At 32.1% G+C, this 13,807-nt stretch overlaps 1 protein-coding gene across 5 annotated transcripts; it reads left to right on the forward strand.

Annotated features, from left to right (window-relative positions):
• The first annotated feature begins 2,184 nt into the window (after window positions 1–2,184).
• LOC148234267 (transmembrane protein 198) lies at window positions 2,185–12,315 on the forward strand. Of its 5 annotated transcripts, none has more exons than XM_088187811.1 (10): window positions 2,191–2,277; window positions 6,318–6,428; window positions 7,520–7,861; window positions 8,315–8,425; window positions 8,893–9,050; window positions 9,128–9,200; window positions 10,360–10,451; window positions 10,518–10,662; window positions 10,733–10,872; window positions 10,957–12,315. In XM_088187811.1, exons 3-10 carry the CDS (start codon window positions 7,663–7,665, stop codon window positions 11,152–11,154), a joined length of 1,116 nt encoding a protein of 371 aa, XP_088043937.1. In that variant the 5' UTR covers window positions 2,191–2,277; window positions 6,318–6,428; window positions 7,520–7,662; the 3' UTR covers window positions 11,155–12,315. The 5 variants fall into 5 exon arrangements, with proteins under 5 accessions (XP_088043938.1, XP_088043940.1, XP_088043937.1 ...); XM_088187813.1 differs by having other exon boundaries at window positions 8,893–9,044; XM_088187817.1 differs by having other exon boundaries at window positions 2,222–2,277; window positions 6,323–6,428; window positions 8,893–9,044.
• The last annotated feature ends 1,492 nt before the right edge of the window (window positions 12,316–13,807 follow it).

Raw genomic sequence — 13,807 nt, forward strand, 5'->3', positions numbered from 1 at the left:
GAGCGATGAGATAGTGTTCGCGATTTGATTAGTTTTATTAGGCTGAAAAGGTATTTATTTGCTGACACTACTCGTCTCTTGATCTCATTGCTGACATCGTATGTAGCTGTTAACAGGGGTCCGAGGTATATGAAACCATTGACAAACTCAAGATGTTCTCTTTCATTTCGAGATTTTCAGGATACTAACTCCTCAAACTAGGCATAACCGACATGTATTTTGTTTTTGTTTCATTGATCATCAACCCCATTTTCTTGGCTTATGATTTAATTGTGTTAAAGGCCGCTATTATTGTCTGTTTTGATCTCGCCACTATATCTATGTCATCAGCGCAAGCGAAGATTTTATCGATTTATTATACACACTGCCGGTTATATTCAGTTTGTCATCTCGGACTAGTTTTTCTAGGGCAATGTTGAACAAATTGCACGCTAAAGCATCGCCCTGTCGTAGGCTGTTGAGTGTCCGCAAAGGTTTTAATATATCATTTTGTACTCTCACTTGGCATTTGATATTTCTCATGGTAACTTTTACCATGGAGATTAGTTTTTTGGTTCACTCTACTGTGTACTGTTTAGCTTATTTCACGAGTAAAAAATCGCGACGAAAAAAAAAACTACAAATTCTTAAATACCCACAGTCGCAAAATAGAGGATCGTGTTAAATATACTGTGGCTGCGTTCTGACAGTTCCCAGTGCTACCACACCACCGCTCAACTTGTGAAGCGGGTGGTTTTTAACAACTGGCAATACACATATTTTTTCTCTCTCTCGCCATGACCAAGGTCTAGCACGCGGCGTCCCCGCCAGCTCTTCAAAAAGGTTGTTTAATTAAATAGCCTTCAAAAACTACATGCGCTACAATACTATTAGATTACTTTAGTTTGAATTATATTTTTGAGCTCATGTAATGAGTTATTAAGGTATTAATAGTGGGGGAACACAAATTTAGTGTTTGTCTGGGGCGCCAAATAACCTAGGGCCGGCTCTGTTTGTGAATCGCTTAAAAATTTTAAATTGTTCAACGAGATGAATAATATTTTATTCATGACGTTCGTTCGTTAATGTTTCTAATTTGTTTATATGGCGACCTGTTGATAAATTAATAAGTTACCATAATTTCGATATTATCTTTGTTTCTAGTCTGATTTTAAATTTTGCTGTCTTTGTTTCATTCCAATGTAGTAGATTACACTTGTTTCGGATCTCTATTCTTAGTAGAGTTTGACCGGCTTTGTATATCGCTATGTCACTTTGCCGTCATTTAACCGTAGTTTTCAGTTGTAAAAATTTCGGAATAAGTCTTTTGTCACGAAGCTTTTTCAAAAACACTAGATCATATTTGCTTTTGGTCAGCTTTGCAAGCAATTTTTGATATTTTGAATGTTTTTGTAAAACTCCTCTCCGTAGAGGTTTATAATATGGTTTTGTAGTTTATTTTTAATTTTTTTTAATCGCAATGAATCCTGATATTTCAATAATATTAATATTTGTGAAATTGCGAATTGCATTCCTCTGCGTTGAGGAAAATATCAGAAAACCAACGTGAATGCGAAAATGAATACGAAGTCAGGAGTATAGATCGCTTATCTGATACATCGAAAGAAACACATTGATATGTAATAAGACTGATTTATACGATGCCAGTCAGCGCGCCAGTCGAGGTTGCCAGTCATTGGATGCCAGCGACCGTGCTGTAGCACCGTGTAAACGCTTAACGCCAGTCATTTGAGAAGCCAGTGCGCCACTGGCACGCCAGCAGAACAAATGTTTTTGTTTTACTAGCACGCCAGCTCCCCCTTCCACCACACTACCGTACTGGCGCAAGGTGAGTAGCGCTTTTTCGCAACAATAATTATTTCAGTTGCTGGCACTGTATAAACGGTAAGGTGCCAGTGGACTGGAATGCCAGTCGTCGCGTGCCAGTGACCCTCCAGTCAACTTCCAGCTGGCATGCCAGCAACTGGCGGCGTTTAAATCAGGGAGAGTATACACTCAGATGTTGTGCATAAAATTTAATAAGATTTACTATATATAAAATTAGCAAAGCTCAGAGTTTAGGTTTCGCATCATTTATCTTATAATTATCCATCAAAACTATTTTTAGAAATAAAACAATACAAATCTAGCACTTGGAAATGGTAAGGGTACGATTAAAATAGTAGAATATTGTAAGTCCTGGATAATTTTCTCTGGCAACACTCCAATGCGCAGCTCCTGCGCTCTGGTGGGGGATCGCGCTGTCAACGCTCGCTGCCTGGAGATGGGGACCCAGTGGTAAAATTGCAAATCATTGTCGTTGTTAAGCGGACGCTCCGGATAACGATGGTTTCGGGTGTTCCGCTATTCTATTATGAAAAGAAAACACGTTCCTTTGCACATACATGTATGTATATATATACATATATATATGTGTGTGCACGCGTTATTGGCTTTTGTGATGATGAGGTTTGCTCTGTGAACGTCTGCCTATCCAAATCGCTTTCGTCACCCATCCATGCGCTGCGATCGAATAGACAAAATATCACAATGACTATGAATCTAGTTAAATATATTTAATAAAAAGTTCAATATACAAAATTCAATATTTCCATTTATATTTATTTTTTTAATAAAGCGCTTTATTTTCTATACAAAAAGTACTATTCATTTTCAAAAACTAGTTAAAAATGCGTTCAGAATCGCAAAAGATGTAGCGTAAACAAAAAAATAAATATAAAAAAAATGTTATGGCCTGGTGACGACTATATAAAAAATTACATTTTAAAATTATTCATTAGTCACATCATGTGCTAAATCACATCAATTTATTGAGTGAATGTCTTAATACTTTCGCGAACCCTTGAAAATGTATGTGGAATACCCTGGGACACTAAAAATTGCAAAAAATAACATTTTTAATTGTAAAAAAATTGTATTTTATGATTTTATGGGAAATAATATCCAAGAATTTAATACAGACATGTTAAATAAATGGAATATTATTTTTTTGTACCATCTAAGTCTTACGAGGAGAAGAATAATACGATATCAGTTGATCTGCTCTGTCAACATCGGACATATATTTTGTATATTCTGCAATTTCGATTGCCTTAGTTTTAAAATATCCATTCATATTTATTACTTCAATTAATTTTGGGTGATGTTTGGTTGTTAAGGGTCCCGGAGACGATCAATCGCGATTGATCATTCGTTACGTGATTGACGGTTTCGAATGTTGAGCGATTGATGCTGCGTCAATCGCTATGACTCATTCGGTTTGTTGCGCTGTCGAAGGAAGTCGTATCAAATCTCAAATTTTTCTGATACAATCCCGGGATATCCGGGACGATTAATAACCCTGATTCTAGTACCTGCCGATCTGTCAAGATGATTTCAGACGCAGATATGGCATTTCTCGCAATTACTCTTGCGGTTTCTACTCAAAAAAAAAATTTAAAAGAATTTGTTGGTACAAATTGAGCCCGATGATTATAAAAATACTATTGTTGCACAATAATAAATAAATAATAACTTAGTAATTGGTATGAATTTGCTCCTCGTACCTTGGAAATGATAATAATGGAAACGTGTGAGGCTATATTCTAAAAATTAAGAAAGAACGTTGTTTTTAATAATTTATTTAGCTAATTACACCCATACCTCGCTTTACGGCCTAGATACGTTCCACAAAACTTGGCCGCAAAGCGAAAAGCCGTATAAGGAATCAATTATTTTAATACAAATTCAATGGGATCGGCTCCAAATTTGTTAAATATGTAACATGGTTTATCATTTAAAATGCATTTTATCTTTTTATTTCATTTAAATCAAAAATACATACATAACAAGTACATACATTTGTACATAAAATAATAGCAGACTCCAAAAACCAACAATAATCCATAAACAAAAATAAAACAACTTCATGTTACATAAAATATTTGTTATACATGCATAATTTTTTTTAAAATGGCTTTAATCTGAAGACGATGAAGAAATGGTAACCTGCAGATCATTGTCGTCATCATTATTCGCTGGTAAGGATGGGCCTGGCTTAAAAAAGTTGTCCAGCGTTGTTTGTCTTGCCTTCTTGTCTATTTCGTTTTTCAGTGATTTATAACAGCTAATGGCTGAGTTAATTCCTCGAGAAACTTTAGCGCTACGTTTGACGTCAGGATCGTTTTCAATGAGGATGTTTATTCCTTATTCGAAATAGGAAAAAGGTTTCGACAAATTTTTTGATGTTAGCTGTTTGGATACAACAGGCTCTGTCTCTTCATCAAACGCCGGTTCTGCTTGCAACTGAATGAGTTCCTCATATGAAAGGGGTTCCCTATCAGCTTCAAGTAGATCAAGCACATCACGTTCGTTCAAACCTTCAAAGCCGAGATCATGTGCTAGATCCAAAATGTTTTGCCTAATTTCAGGAAGGCAATTAACTTCTGCATCAGTACTTTTTACACATTCTGGCTATATTTTTTTCCAAACATGGTTAATGTTGTTAATTTTAATTCCTTCCATGATTCACTGATGCTGTCAACAGCATCCTTGATGTTATAGTTTTTGCTTGCGTAAGATTGGCAACATGTAGATATATCGACATCAAAAAAAAGTTTTTTTTGCTGTTATAGCGAAACATTTTAGGCCGTAAATCGAAAACGTGTTTTAATTGAAGAGAGCCATTATAGCGAAATGCCATATAAAGAACGGCCGTATAGTGAGGTATGGGTGTACTAGGTTTTTATTGTACTTTCATAAGTTGTATTTGTATAAAGAAAATTATCCTGCATTCAACAAACATGCTCTTGTTCATGAAGTTTATTTTAGATAGAATGTACTATAGCGAGCATTAGCACACAATTTTTGGATGAGCATCTTTAAGGTACGATTCCGATCTTTGCGGCATGTGCTGCGCAGTATGTGACGCGCGGTAGCAGCAGTTGCTGCCAGGCGTCAAATGCAGTCGTGATTGCTTCTGATCTCCGCGGCAGCAACAGTTACATCGCAGCATTGTTAATCGGCGATAGTGTTTTTCTTGAATCATAAATAATATAATTCAGAAAATTTTATTAAAAGAAGAATAATATGACGACTTGTTATTGTAGCATTACTACTTAACTGAGTGAAAAACAATGAAAATTTGGTACTTTCCTGTTATCTGGAATCATTTATGTTCTGACTAATGCTCACTCGCTACCGCACGTTTTTAACAAGTAAAATGTGCAGCAGGTGTGAGCAGCAGCGTGTGAGCGTGTTGGTCAGAACAGTAAACACTGACTCCGGATAACAGGAAAGTACCAAAAATTTTGATCAAATTTTCGACCACATATATGTGTGAAAAAACTTTTTATCCGTCACAATAATTAAAACTTGTTACCGGTCTATGTTTGAAATAAAAACGCCTTTCCGTCTTGCAGTAACATCATTGGAGCCAATCATCCATGAATTTATTTCAGACAGGCAGGAACAAATAGTTTTTAAGGCAATTAGTATGAATCTCTGGAAATTGTTTCCAATATTACTTTATTTATTTTCGGTGATTAAAGATGCGTTTGACTGATATATCATATTTCTTAACGACTGTTATGACACAGTTATGATGAACACAAATTCTTCAGTAGCATTTAGGACTATCAACTGAGTTTTTTTTTTAGGAAATTTATAACCGTGTTAAACTTTAAAAATGTTAAAACTGACATCATCTCAAATTATACACCGATTGACACAAGATTTCTAGTTTTTCAGGTCATTTCTTTTTATTGTATATATATATATATCCTATAATGCCTTATGAGTGATTTACATGTATAAAACAAAATATTTTCTAGTTAAACAATATTTACTGATATTAAATCGAGAATAGATGATTATTTACCTGAATTACATTTCAAAATATTTATTTTATCAATGACAAAGTAATTAAAATAGTGTGCTTAGAAAGCCCTACCTGAATAATATTATTTTTTAAAATTGCATAGACCTAGAAATTGTCTAAAAATGCTCTAAAAATTTCATATTGCTAAATATATTTATTGTTTTATAAAAACTCATTTCCACTTTTAATTATCGAATTTCTTTATTGATCATTTATAATTTATTATCCATAACCTAACAGCTCAATACATGTAGTCTAATAAAAAATAAACCAATTATTATAAAGAAATTGTATCATAATATCATACACATAATTTTCCTAATTAAAATAAATTCAGTTAATTATTTGCTAATCAGTATCTAACTATTATAGAAGTCGTACCTAGCACTTATTTAGATATATAAAAGTGCAATTTCCAATACATCTAATCGTCAAACTCTATGTTGCAAATTCTTTTCAGTATAGACTATGATAACTTATTGTAAGTTATTGCACACAATGAAAATTAGCAGTAGTTAACAGAGATTAAAATGAAGCACCAACGAACATCATGTGATATCATTTTGTTTAGGTGAGTGTCACTTTGTTACATCTCTTGAAACGATTGCCTGCGTTGTTTATTGCAAAGCGTTATATTAGGTTTGTATGTATTTTTATATGATAACATCTTATATATAATTGTTTTAAGCCTCCTCATAATTACAACACTGACAAATTTGATTGTTTTACTGTAAAAGTACATATCTAACGTATATGTAAAATTACATACTGATTTCAAATATCATCTTAATTTTACTAAAATTTCAAAATAGTAATGACATTTAAAATCAACATGCAATTTTACATGTAAATTGTGCTATCGTCTCTTTGTGGCTAAAAACTTGACCTGATGTCACTTAAAATTATGTTTGATTTTACATTTCTACATGACCTGTCCATTGTATGTTCCAATTGTAATTAAAGTCGCGAATGGTTTCTCTTGAAAGAGATGTCAAATATGCCAAGCTATAATCTACTTTTTCATTTTTAGTGTGTATAAGCTAAGTAAGATCTTTCAATGAAAGATATCACAGTATATTGTAAGGACTGGTGTATAAATAAATATTTTTTTAGTTATTTTTTAGCATATCGAACGCTCTAACGCGCTTAAAACTAGATCTTCAAAGATGTACATCTATAAATGTCATATGTTCTAACTTGCTCTTTTGTAGTGCATTTCTATCAGGATCATAGTAAATTATACTAATAATAGCCGATAGTGGAGCCTTCTTGTGCCACCCTGCTTGTCATTACCAGGCGCGTGCGTTGAAATATTTTCCTTTTTGCTCACCCGCATGTTAAGTGACGAGAGTGAGTGAGAGAAAAGGGCGTGCTGCCGCACGCCTTTATCTCTTACTCACTCACTCTTGTCACTTAACACCCAAGCGAGCGAAAGGGAAAGTATCTCACAGTACGTGCCTGGTTATTTCCAGCTCTTCAAAGAAAAACTTTTATTGTTTGAATTAATCTCTGACCTCTAATTTTGGAAGAACATTGTATCAAGTATTCTTTAATGGAAGTATTTCTATATTTTCATGGAATCATTATGGGTTTAGCGCCATTAACATGTACACATTAGTTCCAATGAGAATGAAACAATTATATTTTTTTTTATCTTTTCAGATGTGCACCGTGAAGTTGTAAAAGTGCAATATATATTTTTAAGTTGTGATTTGACTGACTTGTACGCTATGAACATTGCAACATGCGTACTTTGCGGCGGCCACTTTGAAACTGTAGAAGAGATGCAATAAGCGCGAAGCAAAATGTCACTATCAGCTGGACAACTAGTGCCACCGGTCACCGGTAGGCCGTCCTTGGGACCTAACAATCACTCAGGATTCCCTGGCGGTGGGCCTAAGATCGACACGCCACACTGCCACTACATCGATCATAATTACGACCTTGTATCAATACTCTTGTGCTGCATGTACATCATTTTCGGTGTCGTTTATTCATTATTTGGTAAGAATTATGATGTATCTGAGATTTACTATGAAGCGACCTGTATATTATATTGTGATAAACCGTATTTTTTACATAACTATTATGGTATCATACATATTTAAAAATTAACTTCTAAATAGTTTCATCTGGTTGTATTCTATCCTGATCTTATCAAAATAAGTAAAGATAAATCAAATTATTTTCATTCTCAGACCAAAAGGTAACATGAAACTAAGACATGTCCAAAACTAATATTGGAATAGAGAAAGTTATAGAACTTGTATATAATGACTTTTTATTTAACTAATATATATATATGATTTACCAAAAGAATAATAATATTTTATAACCAATATTTTTATGCATTTTACTCAAAAGTAAATAAATGGGCCATATCAAAAATTTATTTACATACATACAACTGTAGCAGCTTATCAGTATTATGATTAGTAATAAATATTTTTTTTTCAGGTTATCGGTGTTTTAAAGCTGTAATGTTTTTGACTGGTTTCACATTTGGCACTGTTATTGTTTATCTAATTTGTCTGCAGGAACACTTAATGCCTCCTTATGGAAATGTTTGTAAGTATTATTTTAAACACATGACGTACCCTTTGAAAAATCAACAGAAAATGCGTAAAAGCAATAAAAAAATTTGAGGATCTTTCTATATTTTTTTCCAACAAAAAAGTTTAACTTAATACTAAATATTTATGAATTGCTTGTATCTTGTTTTATAAAAACATACTAAAATACGCCCAAACGATTGACAAAATTATTTAAAATAGTAACTATTTTATGAGCCAATCATAGATTTTGTGTGTTTCTTAAATTAATAATATTAAATGTAGGATGAATTTTAATGACATTTATTTCTACCATGTATACATTCGATCTAGATGGCACAGAACTGACACATTTTGGTGGTCACTGAAGAACTATCCATTTTAATCTCTTTAAAACAAATTAAAATTATTGCTCTATCATAAATAACAGTACTAAACTGTTTCAGTTTCGTTTTGTGTTTTTAATAAACGTAATTCTTTCAGTGGTTGCTCTGACGGCTGGTTTTCTTTTCGGTTTGATTACAATGCTCATACAATATGTTGGATTGTTCATGACCGGTCTTCACACAGGTCTCTTTGTCGCCATTGCCAGCTTAGCGGGATATGACCACGTCATGGGAAATGTTCCACACACGGTGCCTGTTGTTTATTAATTTAATTTATTCCGATTTCTATACATAAATGACGGATAGTGTTGAATAATTCGTGATATTTTCAGATGTGGCTATGCATAGCTGTTTTACTCGGTTCCGCTATATTTTTCGCAATTCTAAATTTGTGCAGGAAGAAAGGTAACTTTATGATTTATCATTTATTTTTTAGTTGATGCTCTAGCTTATGACTTTTATTAAAAAACTAAATAGGTTTACTGTTTTTTTAAGTATTTAGTACTGTGCAAAAGTATTAACCATCTCTACTTGTCTGTCTGCATTCATTCGTAATTTGTGGGTTTAACTTATCGAGTGAAGTTATTTCAAAATGTACCAACTCTGACTCTGACTACATATACTTCGACTCCGACTTTACCTTATGCTTCCACTCTGACTTGAACAATTTTAATAAGAGCCTTTTTGCCAATGTATAAAATTGATAGCAATAAAAATAATGATAATTTTCAATTTATAAAAAAAACTGCTAAAAATGTAAGGAAAAAAATTAAAATATGTTAAGAAATAATAGTTACATCGAAGTTTTGAGATTATAAGTAAGGGCTGATTTACACACTGCCAGTTGCTGGCATGCCAGCTGGAAATTGCCTGGCGGGTCACTGGCACGCGACGACTGGTATTCCAGTCCACTGGCGCCTTACTGTTTACACAGTTCCAGCAAGTGATAGAATTATTGTTGCGAAAAGCGCTACTCAGCTTGCGCCAGCACGGTAGTGTGCCAGCAAAAGAAAAATATTTGTTCTGCTGGCGCTGTAAGCTGCTGGCGTGCCAGTGGCTTCTCCAGTGACTGGTGTTAAGCATTTACACGGTGCTAGTCGCTGGCATCCAGTGACTGGCAACCTTGATTGGCATTGTGTAAATCAGCCTTAAGATTTTATGGCCAAATACATGTTCGCGTCTATTTTTTTTATGTTACCAATTTTTAACTTGATTCAAATACAAAATATTACAAAAAAATTATATTATTTTGTATGGTAACTTATCGAACATTCGCTGACTAATCGGCACGTGCCAGGCGATGCACAAGACTGCGCCAGTTTGCTACTGCTGCTTTCTCTGAGAGTTTGGTCAGGGAAAGCATGCTCAAAATGAAAATCCAAATTAATTTAACTATTATATTAACTTTTAGTTCATAATACTCAATTTTAATTTGGAGTTACTTTGCACACCATACTGTTTCTCGGTCCCATTTTCGCACAGTATTGTGTGTATTTCAAGCAATGCACTATTCCACCAATTTATATGAGCGGAAATTGATACAATGCAATATTTCCATTAAAAGGTTTAACTATCTTTGGAACTTCCGTCTATGGTGGCATCGTATTGACAATTGCGATAGACTACTTCATCGAAAAATTTGCACTTATACATTGGGTATGATTTATAAATTTATGTTTGAGTTATATTAATGTTTTTAATAATATATTGCCTCTGATATAGATTTGGGAACGTGTGATATTGAAACCAGTCGAGCCTGTCCCTTGTTGGTTCTCTGGTATAATATTAAGCATATGGCCAACTATGACATTCATGGGATTGATTATTCAAAGTTGTGTAACCGGAACTGACATCTATCATGAAGAGAGTGAGAATTAATATAAGAGACATCAAATATTTAATTATTGATTTTTTAATTAATCGGGTTGTGAGCTTAGGTATAAGTGCACGGAAAAAAAGATTAAAGAAAGGACACTCGCAGAGACCGAGGACGAGTGAACAATGTGCTGAGATGAGGCAGAGGAAGTATAGATATTTGTATCAAGTGAGGACAGCACATGGAGATGTTATTTCACAAGTATATAATTATCCTGCCTTAAATATCTTAAAACACATTAAACTGTTAATATACATAAAAAATATTTATGCTTGAATCTTACAGAGTTATGTGCAAGCATTGCAGAAGAAAGCACAGTGTGGAAGATCAGCCTGTGGAAACCCAGCCGCGGGAGCTGAATGTTCGACGTTGCAAAGTGACGCGACTCATTTAACGATTTTGCAAGGTAACGAAAATCCGCCACTGGACTTGCTCACTGATTCTGAAGACGAGGTCACTTTGAACAACAGACACATGTGTTAAGAGCTCACCTAGTGAATTAAATATTTTAAGATTAAAACCATAAACTAATATTAAACGCAAAAATCATGTGGCAAATGAAAATGTATATACTTATTAAAAGTTTTTATACGTTTTTTTTTATACAAGCTTTCGTTAACAATATGGCGAACACCCTCAAGTGCTGAATCAAATTATTGATTTATTATTTCTGTTGCAGAATCCTACTTCTATCTTGCATAAACAGAATGGCTCGATACATTTTGTTAATGCTAATATATTTTCAGAATAATTTGCGCTTATTAAAACACTCATTTTTATATTTTAAATTATTACTATTGTGTATTATTTCAAATATTTTTTTTATCTCGCAGGCATATGCTATTTAAAGATTTTAATAATGATAGTGTTTCAATAACCACAAATCACTCTGGACCTATATTTGCATTAGTGCCATGCCTGAAATATATCAGGCTATTCCTTTTTTGCAAGATAGAAGAAGCACGCTGTAATGTAATAAAAAATACACACATTTAATTAAGCACATGAAGATGTTCGCCACATTGCGAACGAAAGCTTGTGCATAAAAATAATTAATTAGATGAAAACGTATCAAAACTTTTAATAAATATGTGTATATATAGTTCTTTAGTTAACCGTGAGATGTGTTATTGAATGTGCTATTTTCAGAATTCATCACGGTACTTAGCTTTAGAAAATATCGAACATAACAAATCTTTCCCATTTTTGCTACAATGATACTAAAGAACTTTCAGACATATTTTTAGTATGTCACATCATAAAAAGCTAAGTAACATGTTGAATTATTGAATATATTATTATTAAAAAAAAATTCACCCAATTGTCATTTAAACTTTTTTTTGACACTTCTAATTTTCGATTATATTTAATTGTTTGGAAAACGACGCTTAATTTTGGTTTATGTATGTATACAATGAGATATAAAATTGATCTCAAATATTAAAAAGAAATGTGAATATTTTCATTGTGTTTTTACCTCTTGCATATGTAATGTATTTATCTTTTGCTCATCGACACTTTTTTAAATATCCATGTTTCCTGTAAAATGATATTTCATCATTTTTTTATTATAACTCAGATTGAATTTATAGGTCTGGATGTAGGTGACTTGCAAATTAAATTTCACAATAAAAGAAAAATAAATCTTCACAAAAATATACATAGTTCTCCTTTGACACTTGTATTCATGCCAATTTTACCGTGTGTGAATTGTTATCAATTGTTACAACAATGATGTTTGGTTTTCTTACTATTAAATCAGACTAAATTAATATAGGCTTCCACAATTTGTGCATATTCCACTAGCTAGATTTGTTTTTATAGTAACTGCTCACGGAACTTAAATGATGACTTCAACTTGTGATACAATTGAACTACTTTTATTAAATATTTTCAATTAAACCTATTAAATATAAATAACAATTATTAATCGCGAATAATTGTGAAAAAAAAAACAGATATTCACATTTCTATATTACACTGACATTTATATTATCTATATTACACTAACATTTTGTTGAAGTTTTGTTAACTATTTATATTTTGATTTAATAAATTTTCATTATTTTTTTTGGTTCCTTGTACAAAAATATCATAAAATTATTTTTTAAAAAATGGAAATATTGCTCCTATTTATAAAAATAGTTATAAAAACATAATTATGATTAAAAATCAGCAAATCCTTGTGTATACAAACACTAGCTCAAGAAAGTGTTACTTTGATCTAATATGAATCTATACATAAATAATTACTATTATTTTTTTATAATTAAAACTTTTTACAAAGTATTTTTCAACAGCTAGTTTATTTTATTGTGATATATAAATTTTGTTTTTAAAACAAGCTGTTGGTTATCTATTTCACATGATAGATTATTTTCACTGATTGTTAACGCCACATTTAGGGTTAAAGAAAAGTGATGGCATTCTATTGAAGCTAAATATAACACGCACGTCTCTTAATGTTTGTAAGTTGAAATCCGTCTCAGAGATACTAGGCATCTAAGAAATTGTTAATGATTATATTGTACTTTCATATTTATAATTTCATGCGTGTTATTTGGGTATTCTTTCTTATAAGAAAAATATGTATTTTTCAATAACAATAATTCAAATTACCTTTAGGTGACCACGTGGTGGCTTAAGTAAAAACGATAAATGCATAAGAAAACTAATAAATTACTAAAAATAATATCTACATTTTAATATATACATATTTGCTTTTTATTAAATTTTATTTAGCTTTGGACATTCCAGATTAACATAAGTATAAATGATTTATTGTGATTTTGATACGAAAATACCAAATACATTCACAAAAAAGCTTAAAACTAGTCGCACAAATGTTGCTAAAATGAATTGTTTTATTATGTTGCTAAATTTCAATTCTTGTTTTAGTCTTGACTATTTTTGTGTTTTTATTTTATTATTAGCTCAGAATCGTTATTTTATTTATATATAACAATAAGATTTTCTTTTATATATTAAATAAACGATAAACCAAAACATAATTAGAGTTAAAGTAGTATTAATCTCAGCATTATGGTATATTATTGTGATTTTGTATATTAAGCAAAACAAAAATGTTAACATAATCATACTATCAAATAGTTTTTTTAAAAAGCGTCACAAAAAT

This window comes from Plectrocnemia conspersa, unplaced genomic scaffold (genome assembly GCF_051122295.1).
Source record: "Plectrocnemia conspersa isolate PC_06_02 unplaced genomic scaffold, ASM5112229v1 ptg000006l, whole genome shotgun sequence".
NCBI classification, from domain to species: Eukaryota; Metazoa; Arthropoda; class Insecta; order Trichoptera; family Polycentropodidae; genus Plectrocnemia; species Plectrocnemia conspersa.